This window comes from Rhinolophus hipposideros (genome assembly GCF_964194185.1).
Source record: "Rhinolophus hipposideros genome assembly, chromosome: 8".
In the NCBI taxonomy this organism is placed as follows: Eukaryota; Metazoa; Chordata; class Mammalia; order Chiroptera; family Rhinolophidae; genus Rhinolophus; species Rhinolophus hipposideros.
This window is the reverse complement of record NC_138054.1, coordinates 37,932,449-37,948,220: the sequence shown is the minus strand read 5'-3', so window position 1 is coordinate 37,948,220 and position 15,772 is coordinate 37,932,449. Positions and strand designations below refer to the sequence as shown.

The following is a 15,772-nucleotide window of genomic DNA, read 5'->3' as shown; positions in this document are numbered from 1 at the left end:
TGTGCACCAGGGACTGGCATTACCTGGGAGGTGTTGGAAATGCAGTCTCAGGCTTTGTCGCAGAACTGCTGAACCAGAACATGCATTTTGCCAAGATCCCAGGCAATTTCTTTGTGCATTCAAGTCTGAAGAGCACTGGCAAAAGGCTTTAGGGAATGCAGATGTCACTTCCAGGTGTGGTCACAGGGCTTCCTGGGGGAAGGAACCTTGAGGAGAGAAAAGATTTTGATGATGGAGCTAGTGATTAGGAGGGGTTTATCCTGAGCAAAGGCAAGAGGGAAAAAAGATGGCACTTTGGGTGGTTAGTTTATGAGGGCATAGCATTCCTGTAGAGGCATACAGCCATTTGGGAGCCAGGGATGCTCGGGATCAGAATGGTAGATCAAGGTTTAGAGATTTTTAAGACAAGCATTGGTGACCCAATGAATATTTCTCTATGTGGGAATGACACAGACAATTCCAAAGATGGAAAGGAGCTTCCTGGTCCTTTCCTCTTGTTGCCTAGTACGATCAGAGCTGTGCTTTAGGAAGAGAAATCTACCGTGTCTATGCTGGATGGTTTGCTGACTAGAACTGGAGATTAAGGAGATAGGATAGTGACAGTGGGAATGAATGCAAAGGAGCAGATTATAGAAATTGTAAAGGTAGAATTAAGGTGAGGCAGTTTTTGGTACACAAGCGAGAAGAGAAAGGTTACAGTGAGAATGATCGCACCATTTATGATGGTGGAAACAGGAGAAAAAGTGGCAATTTCTTCAGAAGGGAAGATGATGTTTGATTTCTGGACATTTTGGTTGATGGTATAACAGAACACCTAGGAATTCTGGTCTACTAATTCTTCAGAAATGGGTATTTGGAACTCATGATAGAAGTCAGGAATGGAAGCAGAGGGTTGGGATTTTCAGCAGCAAGGTCACGGTGAAGCTGGGGTTGTGGCTAAGCTCTCCAAGGCAAGAGGACCTAAGGAGAGGAGGGACACAGACAGAACCTCCAGGTTTAGGTTTATGGGGAAATCAACAGAGTACTGTTTCCCAGAGCTTCATTTCTTATCTCACTGGGTGAAGAAGATACACTATGAGGGCCTCTTTCCTCTTCTCTTGACAGTAATACTATGACTGTTAAAAGAGCCGAAGCATTCCTTATACACATTAAAGTGTTTCTTAATGGATTAGGAAATAATTTCCAAAATACAGCTAGTACTCATGAGCATGCAGAGTAAATTTTACAAGTCAGCCATAGTTTCACTGCGTCGAACAGGCCCTAACTTAAAAAAAAAAATCCCAAAAACTCAACAACAAACTTTCTCTTTAATTTGAATTTATCTACTGTATTTTAAGTTTTCTTCCATTGTCTGTATAGAGGTTCCTCTCTTTGATATTTGATTATGGTGGCAATTTGTAAATGTACAGTACAGTTGAAAGACTTTTTAGTAAGTACTTCTATACCTATCACCTAGATTCTACCGTAACTATTTCACTATAATTGCTTTATCACATCCATTTCAATGAAAGTGGTCAAAAGAATGTATTTACCTCTATATTTTGTAATCTCTCTGTTGAAATATATACACATTTATCTTCACTGATCACTATAATTCCAGTTCCACAGAGTTCATTCCCGTTTTTTTCTTTCCCTATTATCTTTCTCTGACAGTGACAAACCTGGTTCCCATTATTCTTTACACACACACACACACACACACACACACACACACACACACACACATTCTTATGTGAGCAATCCTCGTGCATGTAACTAATCTCTCATCAATATGGCTACTGACCTCCCTCCCCCCCCCCCCCATGCTATCCTTACCACACCCGGACTCTCCACCACACACCAGGCTGTCCAGCCGTGTGGAAGCCCTTCCTCACCTTACTAGGGCTTTGATCCCTGCAGCAGGTCACCCCATGCACATCCTACTTCTGCTCGGATTGTGGTGCCTTCTATGGAATCTCCGCCTCCCCCATAGCTGGGTGTGTTAGTACCAAACTGTTTGAGATAAGGAACAGTTCACATATGATCCTAAGAGTCTTAATGGATTTTAGGTGAAAGACAAGAACACTTGGCTCATTCAGAGAAATCATTCAACCTTTGATTTGTTCAACCTTAACCTGGGAGAAAAGGAGAGACTGGACTTTGGCGTTTACCTTTTACCTGGAGGTTTTTCACTCAAGTTTCAAATCACATCCACATTGTCTCTTTCTGGTTGCTACACCAGCTTAGTCTCAAGGGCTCCCAGCCAGTTGGGGCAGGTCCCATGGGAGTGTGTACTCCTGGAGATGCTTGTTCCCCAGACATAAAATATGGGGCCCAGGCGACTTACTAGAAAAAACAACAAGGGCACTACCTTTGTTTTCTATCCCAAACTGGAAAGGGGCTCAGAAAATGTTACCTTAATTTCATGAGTAGAAGATTACCTTTCCCACCTTCTCTCTGGCTTGACTGTTCCATTGCAAGCTCTTATCTTTTATTTTTTTCCTTAGGGGAGGGAGGACTAGGCACCTCCATAATTGAGGGTGGGGGCTGGTGTAGGGGCAGAGAGCTCGTGACTATGCAGAGGTGGGCGCAGGGATGTGCTCTGAGTTTCCTGGCCAGGCTGGCCTCAGGGTTGTCTTTCAGGGGCTCTTGCTCCACCCAACCTAGAGGTTCCCAACCTACCGGCTGCAAGGTGGAGGAGAGGGCAAGGGTGGCAACTGCTAACATGGGTGCAGTGGACAGATTGTTTAAAAATATCTTTTCTATCTTGATATGTGATGGAGAGTATCTTGTTTTATTTTGTACTAGAAATATATGATATCTAAGCATGTTCCTTTTAGAAAGTAATTTTCCTGGTGCTATTTTTCTCAGTCTCATGTATCGTTCTTTTTTTAAAATTATTTTTGATAGCTACCACAATATTTGAAGCTGGAAAGGACAAAGGCAATCCAGATGAATTTGCTGTGGCACTTGACAGCATTCTTGGAGACTTTGGATTCCCAGATGAATTTGTCTTTGATGTGTGGGGAGCAATCGGCGATGCCAAACGAGAAGGAGTATTATGTGGATGATTCATCACTGGAAATGTGAACCATTGTTCCCTTTAAAAAAAACCTGTAAGATCTACTTTTAGACACTGTTGTGGACTCTGGTTTGGTTTTATGTGTATGGAATACATTCTTTGAAATATAATTTTGACTTCTGGGGAATTTTTAGTGCTGTTGTACATGTAATATGTGTAAGATAAATTACTTAAAATATCAATTTTAATATTCATTCAAAAGATTTTTTAGAGTTTTAGGGAGTATTTCTAGATAGATGATTTTGCTCCCCACTAATACCCACCTTTTGTTTTCCACATATACATAGTTGATTGCAATAGCTTTGTAGTTCTTTTACAAAATGTTAATACAGTGAAAATTAGGATTGGAGTATGATTTGCCTCATAGCATCTTTATTTTGTTAACTAGCTTGAACAGGATATGTGCAGGTAATTGAAATGTGAATTATATCTACTATAGTTCTGGGATCATTGTTTTGTTTTTTTAATTTACTGAGTAAGGGGAAGAAAATTCCTATAGCCTGTTGATGTCTATAATCTACTTCCTTTGTACAATAAGGATTGGTTGATTTTCATAGTTTGCTTCTTAAAACCTGCTGTTGAAATCTATTGTTTTGTGTATTTATTTGCATGTGTGGAAAAAGGTTGATAAAGGCAGATAGGATAGAAACCACTTATATTTGATTTTTATAAAACACTTCTTAAAACATTTTCCTTTCCCACCCATATCTACTTTTATGTTACCCTTTATGTGCACTCCAGGGAAGTTTTTTTTATAGTCTTTGTAGAACTTTTCTTTTGAAAGAGATTTACTCAGAAAATAACTATGTTTGAGAATACTTTTTGGGTGAAAGAGCAATGCTTTTAAGCCCTCTCTAAACTTTAGAGGAATACTATCAGAAATAGATTTTCCTCCAGTGGAAATAAAGGAGGAAGAGAGAATTGAGAAAATATATTAGCCTATTATTTTAGAGTTCTAACAGATCCTCTCTAAAACCTTACATTATTGAGAAAATTGAGGGTAAATGACTGTCTTATCATTTTTATTTGACATTTTACAGATGTAAGAGAAACGGAAATAAACGGTTTCAACATAGATCATTTAATAAGGCAGAGCCTGGTGTGACCAAGCATTCTTCTAAAGTGTTAGATGGAAAATGGTATGTGCTGCCATGGTAATCAGAAATTATAACCTGTGAGGGATGTATTGTAGGAAATCAGAAGTAGTTCCTGTTTCATGCTGGGTTAATGCTTTAGGATAACTCTGTTGTTTTCTGGTGCAACTTTCCTTTTGCTGCCATCCACTCCCCTTCACACAAGTTTAATGCTGCAAAACTGATAGTCTTTGTCTCGTTAATCTGAAACCTGCACAGAAGCTGTTTTAGTGATTAATGTGTAACAGAAGTACTTTGTAGAATGTGGATTGTCTTATTGCTTTTGCCCATCATTTGAAAATAGGATCCAGCTCGGGCTGTAGTTTATTGCTACTTGTTTCATGGATTTCTTTTGGAGGTCCCCAAATACCTATAAATTCTTAACATCATCTCTTTTAGAAGGATACACAAAAAAAGAGCTAATGTTTTTAGGGATGGGAAAGTTAATAGATGAATTAGGAGGCCCATAAAAGCATTTTATGTTTTAATTTTTAAAAATATTTTTATTAAAATATAGCTAACATATAATATTATGTTAGTTCCAGGTGTACACCATAGTTATTCAACATTTATATACCTAAAGAAGTGATCATCATAAGTCCAGCAACCATTTGACACCATACCAGGCTATCACAATATTATTGCCTATATTTCCTATGCTGGATATTACATCCCCGTGACTTATTTGTTTTACACCTGGAAATATGAATCTCTTATTCCTCTTCACCTTTCGCCCCCCTCCTTATTTTTGATTTTTCAATTACAATTGACATTAAGTAGATGTTAGATTTGAAATGACGAGTCATCGTTTACTATTGATGCATGTGAGTTTCTCCTTCCTTTTTGGGCATGCCTGAAGATTGACACTTGGGGCCGATTCCCTGTGATTTATGGTATCTCAAATTCACAGAGTGTGCTCACCATGATCTTTCTAGAATTTTGGTGTGTAAGGTACTGATGTCCATGTGCAGCTGTAACTCTGCTTGTCTGTTAGCATTAAATGGGCAGTTATCATCAGTAAGGGCTTCAGCGGGGCACAGGTACTTTAATGCCAATAGGTTTTCCCTTCAAATGTCTTTGTCTCTTAACTCTATTGCTGAAATGATAACAAGGTCAGTTTCTTTATGTCATTTTGTTCCCTTACCTGAATCTGTATCTGTTTGTGAACCTCATGCCTTTTGGTAACTGTCAGTGCACAAAAGGAGCACAGTCTCTTTTTGGTTGTCACAGTCTACAAGAGTAGGCTACCCTCCTGCTGCTACAACGAGGCACATCATTTTCTTTTTAACATGCCATTTCATTTGCACCACTAAACATTTTCAGAAGACCTCTGTCATTTTCTCTTCTATATTGTTTCTTTTCCAGTGGAGGATGTTTCTTTTATTCTTGATTTCCTTCTGTGCAAAACGGCTCCTTTCATTGGCCACTGAGAGCACACTGTATGTTTCTTGCGTGGCAGAGTATGTCGATGATGAGTGAACGTCAGGCTCAGGCCTTGCACATAGCTTTGTCCTCATCAAATGTGCACGTTCTGATGATTACAAATAGGCACATTTTGAATTGCTGTAATGTTTTAAAATATAATTATATAATTGTATGATGTGAAACTCTTTAAGAATTTAATTATAAAAACAGTAATCAGTTAACCTCTGGGGCTGCTATATCCAATATTATAATGTGACAGGAAATGAACTAAATAGAGATAGTGTCATGCCGGGTGTCAGGCGGGTCTCTGGTCCTGCTCCCCTCATAAGAACGCAGGATATGGTGAGGCCAAAAATAAACATCCACGGAGCCATAGGTAGGGGAGTCATACCACTATGTTCTCGCTGGTGGCTGGGTTGGAGACACAGGAAGCAGGAGCCACACGATCTGCAACCCTCAGTCTTCTTCTCTGCCAACCAACCTCACTTGTTAGCTGCAATCCGGCGTGCTACCTGCCATCGCTCTTGCTAGCTCAGCCACCTTCTTGCTAGCCCCCATTTGCTGGTAGCGTAGCCACAGCAGTTCTATTAGTGGCCAGTGGCTCACTGGTTACAGCTGACTGCCAACTAGCCACAGCCGATGGCCATCCAATCACAATTGATGGCCATTTACTACCTGAGCCAGCACCTTTCCACGTGAGGGTGAGAGCCTGGAAACTGCATTCCTGGCTCTGTCCCCACAGATATTTTTACAAATGATGTTTAATTTGTAATATTTCCCCCATAACTTTAACAAATAGACATTTTCCAAGTAAAGCACACTTCATTTAGGTCCATGTTATTTGTAGACCTTCATCAAGTCTAGAGAGAACCTTCCTGGTGTCCGTCACTTATCTTTGCCTACATTGCATAGTAGCAAAATGAATTTCATCTGCATATGAAGTTTTCAGAATAATGGTTCTTTTACATAGAGCACAGTTATCCACCAAAGATGTAAAAGATTGATCATATAATGACCCCTTTACTCTCTGATACATCTAAAACTGGATACCAATAGTATTGCTATTATTCTGGTGGAAATAATAGGTTCGAAGCTATAAGTGAATAAAGAGATAGGAGATGCTATTGAACTCGTAGTCCCAAGTCTTAGTGCTCTGTGTAAAATGCACATTTATTATTCTCTTGACACAGATTGAAAGGGAGATCAGAATAATCACAAGTCCTTACACATATAATGGTTATAAAATGTTTCTAAGATTGTGAAGTGTACAAATGGCACAGCCTGTCCTTACCTATTACCTGAAAATCTATTTCTAAGAAATGACTCGTGGTTATTATGTGCTAACAGGGTGAAAATTGGATATGACATCTTTATTTAAATTGGAGACATTAAGTATAAAACTTAAGTACAGCCATAGATATTTTTCAGGCAGCAATAAAAAGGGGGAAATTAAAAAACAAATTTCTGAAATTTAGTCTTAAGTAAACATTCTATATTTTGAACTGTTTGTGCCATGCAATGGCATTGACTATGTACAGGTAAAATATTCTACTTTTCTGGGGGACAAACAAAGTTTTCTCTTTTATGAAAACTCATAGCACATATTTTAACATGTTTTTTTGAGATTGAATTTTAGAAATCTATTAATATGTGAAGTTGTAAATTATATTTGATATTATTTAAAAGTGTATTACTATATTTCTACATGTAGATGTACAAATTTTTATGTATTAATCAAGAGTAAATTTCATGTATTTAAAATATGATTTTATAATAATTTTATAATAATTTTATGTTTCATGATTTAAAATATGACTCCTTAAAATGAAAAGTTTTCATGAAAAAAGTGATGAACATTTTATCATGAAAAACATAAATATTTGGGGTTTTAAATATTAGCCTTTTTAGTTTTGTTTAAATAAATGATGGGAATAACATGTGATTGTTCAGGCCTTTATGTTTTTAACATATCTTTGGTATATTTTTTTTCCCCAGTGTATTTTGTACAAGGTATAATGTCTAAGGTCTCTTATTTTTAGAATCCCCAAATTATTTGCTTTGATGTAGTAAAAATACATTAGCTATGCACTGCCACAATACTCTAGGATAAAATAGTCATAAACTGTTTCTGTTATAAGATGGAGGTTTAGCCACGGTCACACTTTCCCCTTTCTTCAACCAATTTTATGGCAGTAGTTTCCAAACAATAATGTGAGTAAGTAGAAGAAATATCAGCCCATAGCTCTTAGTAGTTCTGCCTTTTGGATTCATAGCGCGTTTTCACTTGCTGTCTGTTCTGCCTTGAACACCTCCTATTTGCATAGTCAGATAGTTATTATCCTTCAGTTGTTAGTTTAAATGCCACTTCATTGGAGACACCTTTTCTGACTTTCTCCCACCCCTTATTGTGAGCTTGCTGTTAGCTCTATTTTGTTTCCACCTAATATCATTATTTGTAATTATTTTATTAGTTTGTTCTGATTCTATATCCCCACAGAAATATCAGCTTCTTGGGGGTGGGATTGTTTGTATCTTTCTCACCATTGTGTCCTCAGCACTTAGATAGAGCCTGATATACATTAAACAGTAAAAAAAATAATTATTTGTTAAAGTTCCTTTAACAAATAACTTGTTGTGCCTACTCTGTGTTGAGTTGCAGCATCCCCTCCCCTGATCCTCAGCAAACCCTGATGTAGGTAATGATTATCTCCATTTTAAAGAGGAAGAAGCAGGTCCAGAGAAATTAAATAACTTGCTCTAAGGTACATATTTGGTTAGTGGCAAAGACAGGATTTGAACCCAGTTTTGAGTTTAAATCTTGAGAGCTCTTTGAAATCAATCCTGTTAATACTTTACCGGAGCAATGTTCTGAGTCACTCAACTGAGGAAAGTTGTTGGAGGGGATTAAAGCCTGGAGAACAGGGTTAGAGGTTCAGTTAACTGCTCTTGTCAGCCTGAGTAAGGGCACAGCTATGCAGAGGTCAGTCAAACAAACAGATTTAAATGAGTGATGGATTTTAGGTTAGAAACCATATACTGAAGGGTCTTAGTGGTTCTTTAGGTTAAAAAAATTGTAATTGGTAATAATTGTCCGGATTTAAAAAAAAACACATTGTGATCACTGATATAATGAGATAATGAGTTCTTGCTAGTTTGGCTTAAAAAAAAAAAGATTTAAGAAATGAAGGGGCCGACCATTTCTTGGAGAGTGAATGCTGGCTTTAGAAATCCTTTAAAGCTTCTTCTGGTTAAAATGATTTCAAGCTTTAATTGTTTTTACTTAGTCTGTGGGTAATTTGCTTCTGGAATCATTATTGGTTAGTTTATGTTTCAGAAAACAATTAAGCGTTGATTGCTGTATTCTTTAAACCTTTTTAAATAGTCTGAAACAGAAATTTTTTTAAAAAGTAGCAGCTTGTTATCAAATGTTCTGTGTGCCATTTACTGTTTGTCATTAGCATTTGACGTTTCATGGAGCATGGAATCTTACCATTAACCATTTTTAAGTCTCTACAACACTCGAGTTCTGAGAAATGAATTGGGAAGTTATATTGCTCCAGAAGGCCCATGTCTGAACTAAAACTCCTATTTACATGCCGAAGAGGTGAGTTTATAGAGATAATTTCAAATTCCCTGAATATGTTTCCTACTCAATTCTTTTCTGTAGATCAGTATGGTCAGTTTCAACATCATCAGTTGATGAATAGGGAATGTCTGTGAAACTTCCCTCAATATTAAACCCAAAGTCGTTTTATTAGTAACTGTGGAATTTAAAAAGTAAAATCAATCATGTTCCTTTCCAGAGAATCAAATATTCATTGTAGTCGGGACATGTTTTTTTGATTCCTATTTAAATGAGGTCCAAAGAAATTCTGAAGTGGGAAGGTATACTGACTGAGAAATTGAGGCACATGGCATTTTCAAGAGTGATCATTCTAAAATCCTGTGGAGTATGTCTTTGGTTCTCTTTTTTTGACTTTCTTGATAAACATTGTTAATTACCTTGGTTTCATCTTTTAAAATAAATTAGCTAGTTTACAGAAAAATTCCTCCAGGTGATCTAAAGCTTATTTCATGATGAAGATGTCCCAACTTTCCACCACCTTGTTGCCCAATATGGCAGAAGTGAATTCATTAGGCAATTTTTAAAGTCTACTTTGGCTGACCAGTAAGCAGCATTGTCTGTCTTGGTTGCTACTTCAAGTCTATCTGAACCTGAATAGTAAGTCATGTATTTGTTATATTCTTGTTGTATCTGTTCTGACTTGTTCAGTCTGATTTTTGAACTTATCTGTGATCCCACTAAGGATAGCCCCTTGACAGCGAAAGTGTGTTCGAGACCCACATAACTTCTCCTTGGAATCTTAGGGATTATATCATGTGGTCTCAGGGAGTATTCAGAGGAAATGACTAATTCTAAAAAACCAACCAAGGTTCCTGTAGACCTGAGAGGCAAAGAAATGACTGGGCACTGAAGTACTGCAAAGGTGATTATGATTATTACTATCCTGTGAAAGTTATAGATGGGTTCATGCCAAGCATAAAATTAAATAGATACATTAAAAAACTTTAAAACCTCATTCTGACTTCAAAACTTATAAATAAGTTTCAAGCAAGCAGTTAATTATGACTTTATTTGTTCTTTGAATAAATAAAACAAGTTGAGCTTCTTCGTATTTAGTAATTAATATGATGTGGATGAGTCACATCACAAAAAGACCTTGTTTTCACTGAGGTAGAATTCTGGCCAGAAATTGATTCATATATTAAGTACTGTTTCGACAGCTATCACTTGAACTAACTTTTCTTCTCTCTGATGTTTTTCACATTTAACTAATTTACCAATACTTTTGAGGTACAAAACTTTGTACTTATAGGATATTTTTATTTTATTTATTGTATATTAGCCTGATTATCACCTGATGTTACTGGGAAGAATAATTAGCTATAAGTTACATGACATTTGTTAGAAACAAGAGTTTTTCAAGTTGGAATTATAATATTTTCCTCATAAGAATAATAATATATAACTGTTTCCTTATAGACTATACTTGTCATTTCAGGTCCAGGGTCTATATGAATGATTTCCTGCCACTGTGTGAGGTAGAGTCTCCCATGAGAGAAGCAGCTAAACCAGAGATTAACACCCTCAATTAAAAATGTTTTCTCTAGGCTTTATAACTGGTCATGGAATAATAGAGGCTCACAGAGAATAGATGTAAAATCAAAGGGGAAGTTGAAAGCAATCAGTGACTTCTAGAGAATGTCCCCTTACTAGACCTACCGAAAGGCCCTGTTTTAGACATTGATCTTATTTTAAATGTCCAAATTCTTCATGTTGCATTAGTAAGGATTTCATAATCTCTGATGCTTAGTAATTGGTTCCAGGAATAGCGTGGACAATTAGATGGTGAATGTTGGATGTTAAACTATTGTTAGATCCCATCAAAAACTCCACTGTGTTTTTGTTTTATTTGTATTTTACTTTCCTTACTGGGTGATTGAAATGTTCCAATTTTCTTATTTTTCCTTTAAAAAAAAATCCTTTCTTTCTATACAAATTGTGGTTCACTTGAAAGAATTTTATTAGGCTTACTTCATTATTATAGCATATCTCAGTGCAAAGGATATAGACAAATCATATTAAGAAACTGATAGGCTGTTAATTGATCTAAATGAACAAATGGCTTTTTTGTCTCCCTCTGGTTCGTGTTAAAGCATCTTCTCAATGAATTACATATTACTCTTCAAATTGGATTTTATAAGCAAAGCTAAATGCAGTGATGTTTTCCTTTATTTGTGCTAAGAACTGATCTAAGTGAGCACTTATTCTCCTTTAATTATTTTAGTCACTGATTCTTAATTAGTGTAATTCCACTCCTGATTATTTGACTGACGAGGCACTAGTTCAGCATAATAGGTATTTTCACTTCTGTTTTAAAAATTGTAGATAATTAATGTCTTAAATGTCCTCTACACTGAGAAATTCATGCTGCTGTAAATATCTTGGCTCTAAGATATAAAGGTGAGTAAAAATATCATTGCGATATCATTTAATGTACTACAGAATAAGCCTTGCACTTAGAATTTCATTTAGGCTATACAATGTTGTAGAATATATAACATTTGTAGATTTTGGAAAAGCCTGGGATTTTCTAGCCTATGCCTCTCGCAACATGTGATAAAGTATCTAATAGCATCAGATTCTTTTTCCTTCTTTTTTTCAGTTCTGATTCTTTTCATCATCTGCAGCAGGTAAGAGAAATAGTACATGTAAATATATCAAATTAAGTAATACAACATTAAAGAACAATAGAACAAATGGCTCATAATGAGAAACAGTATTGCATAATGGATAAGGAAATAGGTTGAAGTCATGTAGATCGGATGTTAGACTAGCTCTATCTCCTGCAGGTTAGATAAATTACTTAACTTCTCCAATAGTCCATTTTGTCATCTCTTAAATGGGAATAATAATACTTACTTGTTGTAAGTTGTTGTAATGATTACATTAGATAATATACCTAAAGCACTTAACATACTATCTGGAACATAGTAAATATTTAATACATTTATATATTATCGTTGATACACTTCCAGGGAGACAGTGAGTTTTCACAAGCTGGTGGAGAGGTTTCTGAATATGATGGCAGCTAGGTTAGAAGTGCCTGATTTGCCTTCTTCTATTTGCTCATTTAAATAATCTTGAAGAATGCAGAAAACTAGAATATTCAGCATAATCTGCCCTACTTGAGAAGGAATTTCCACCATAGATAAAACATATAATTTTCTTGGAAAAAATACCTAATTGATTCAATATGAGTAGAAAACCTGACTAGTTCAATAACCACGAACTCTCTACCTCCCAAATGATGTTTTTCAAGTTTTGAAAAAAGATAATTCCTATTTTATAGAAACTGTTACAGAGCATAGAGACATCATGCTAAATTTTTATCAATTAATTTACAAATGCAGCATAATGCTAATATAAAACTTGATAAAATGTGTCAAATACTTGAACAGAGATTTGGATACAAAGATGATCCCATGATGGAATATCATTAAAATACTGTATCGAAAAGACATTATCATGAGAAAATGTATACTATTTAGTGAAAAGGAAGGGCACATAACTTGAATTCAGCAGGATCCATTTGTTAGTAAAAAATATAAAAGATAACAATATAAATATTAAGATAAAAGTATAAATATTAATTTATATTAACAATATAAAATCTGGGTAGTACAATTGTGAGTGACTTGTGCACTCTTCCTTGTGTATTTGTCTATTTTCCAAATTCTCTACAATGATTATATATTATTTCTATAGTCAGAAAGGAACATTATTCAAAAAGAAGGCAGTGGCTATATCAAAATGTAGGCATAAAGGATGTAGTAAAATTGATAATGTTTATGGAAAAAGATTGGTTAGACAATTTCACTTGGCTAACTTTGTCCTCAGAAAGCTTTGAGAGGTTGATCCTTTAATTTTTCTTTTTTTCATTACCCATTTAGTCCTTTAAAAATTGAAAAAAAAATTTTTTTAAGCACATGAATTGTATCTGCTAGAAGCTGTGGAGGAACTTAATTTGGAATATAGGTGATGTTTTAACATTGATAAGCTTTCTGTTTTAATTTTTTTCCTACTTCCCATAATGTGACAAAATGTGATAAAATGGAAGACGGCTGGTTTACTGAAAATTCAGTAGCAAATAATTTTTCTCAAAAGTTTAAGGTAGGTACACATAAATCAAATTAATTAGAAAATACTGTTAGACATTTAAAAATGATTTAATATAGCAAACAGGAAAATTTTATATGCTAACTTGGATTTTATGTTTCCAAACTAACAAATTGAATTTTAAGCTATAGTGGTATCTCCCTGCACACAACAGACACTCAAATAATACATGAAAAAAATAATAAAGGAATTGTCTGAAAATTTTATTAACTTATATTCTACTCATGTCATGTTCCAAAAACATTTCATCTGGAAGAATTTTAGAGTATTAATTCTCTCTTTTGTTTTTAGGCTTAACCGATATTATCACCAGTGTGATAATGTTCTCTACAGTGATCGTTGTAACTTCCTCAATGTTCTACATCTTTTAAAATCCATTTACATTACTTGAATTTCAAAATTATCTGGTATTATAAGGATTATTCAAAGACTCTATTAGGGCTTTGTGGATAATGTAGAGCCACATGATTTAATTAAATAGTAGTAATAAATATATTAGCTTTATTTATGTATTTTATTATTTTTTTAAACACGACAACATTTATTTAGTTGTATGTGAATAAAAATTACTTGGACATGTGAGGGGAAAACTACAGAGCACCTAACATAAATACACAATGAACCTTTTATAATATCTTCAATAAACTGTAAATAATAACATTTTAAACTGGAAATGTTAATATATTTGCTGTAATTCTTTATAGCATTCTCTCTTATTCTAGTGTCAGCATGAATATTGCAAGCAAGTTTTACTCTATTTTTGTAAAACAGGAACTTCTGATATGGTAGAAATTACCATTTCCACAATGTACAGTTGTTTGTTGACTTACTGTATTTATATTAGTTTTAGATATTACTTTGTTGAAAGGAAAAGAAGAAAATGCTATTATTCATTATTTATAAATAATATGCATAACATTTAATAAATATAACAATTTATTTTTAATACATTAAAATATTCAGATTCTGAAAGTATTATGAAGAATACTTCAGAGGAGTATTCTTCTCTGGGGAAAAACACTTGAGATTTTAGTACTATTAAATATTTTGATGTGTATACTTCCAGTAGTATTCCTATTTGTTTGCTTGTATATTTTTAACAAATTGTGATCATACTCTATTTATTGCTTTATGTCTTAATTTTTTTTCCTTTACCAATATAGGTGTCATAAATGTTTTTCTAGAACATGATCTTAGTGATTAAATTTTATTCCCTCTGATGACTGTATCATGATTTAAATACACTGAAAATTTAGGTTTTTAAAATAGCTTGCTGCTATTATGAGTTACATGGTGATAGAGTATTTCTTTTTTCCATTAAAGAAATGCAAAATTCCTTACAGACATACATATACAAAAACATCCATCAATTTATCATCAGAAAAATGATTTTAAAATTATTTGTTCTATCTAAAAACCTTAAAGGGTAAAACAGAAAACTTGATTTTTGTTATATTTATTATTTTTTAAATTTATAGACTGTGAAGGAAGAGATTTTAGGGATGTAAAAGAGAACTGATTCTAAGGTATATCAGAGAAATAACAAAAAGGCTAATTGGAAAGAATGATGTGGTAGGCAGACTTCTAAGACGGTTCTCAATGATTCCCACCTATTGGTATTCATGCCCTTGTCTAATCTCTCTTTAGACGTGAGTGTGGGCTGGCCTTAATGACTTAGTTCTAGAAAATAGACTATGGCAAAGGTGATGGGCTGTCACTTCTGTGACTGAGTTACAAAATATTATGACTTCCATTTTGCAAGCAGATCTTCTCTGTTGTCTTCTTGGCTTGCATGCTTTGATGAAGCAAAATGCTGTGTGGGAGGCACACATGGCAAGGAAATGAAAGACACCTCTGGCCAAAAGCTAGCAAGGAACTGAGGTCTTTAGTTCAACAGCCTGTGAGGAATTGAATGCTGCCAATACTCAACTGAGTGAGCTTGGGAAGTCGATCCTTGCCTAGCTGAACCTCAGATGACACTATAGATTCTGGGCCAACCCCTTGACTGAGAGACCATGAAGCAGAGGATCCAAATAAGCTCTGCCCAGACTTATGACTCATGGAAACTGTGAGATAATAAATGTGCATTGTTTTAAGTTACTAAATTTTGGGGCAAATTGTTATGCAGCAATAGAAAGTAATACAGATTTGACTAGAAAGAAGGGGCAAGATGAATTCAAAGACCATGGAAAAGGAAAAAATGTTTATATTGAAGATCATAGAAAACACAGCAACTTTTACTTTTTCACGTAGTTTAGTGAGTGGATGATAGTGACTATTTTCTTTTTACAGTTAGTTTTAATCTATTTAGTAAAATAACACTTCCTATAGAAAAGTTAGCAAATATGGAACAGTTCAAAGAAAAGATAAAAATCACACATAATTTTACCACCCAAATATAACTACAATTAT

The 15,772-nt window shown here is 34.9% G+C and overlaps 1 protein-coding gene across 2 annotated transcripts in view; it reads left to right on the top strand.

The window, feature by feature from the left end:
• GIPC2 (GIPC PDZ domain containing family member 2) overlaps positions 1-12,857 on the top strand; it is a 75,896-nt gene extending 63,039 nt beyond the window's left edge. For both annotated transcript variants that reach the window (XM_081055757.1, XM_081055758.1), the window contains one exon: positions 2,890-12,857. In XM_081055757.1, the coding sequence (XP_080911883.1) occupies positions 2,890-3,050 (161 nt within the window). In that variant the 3' untranslated portion in view covers positions 3,051-12,857. The remainder of the gene's footprint in view (positions 1-2,889) is intronic.
• The last annotated feature ends 2,915 nt before the right edge of the window (positions 12,858-15,772 follow it).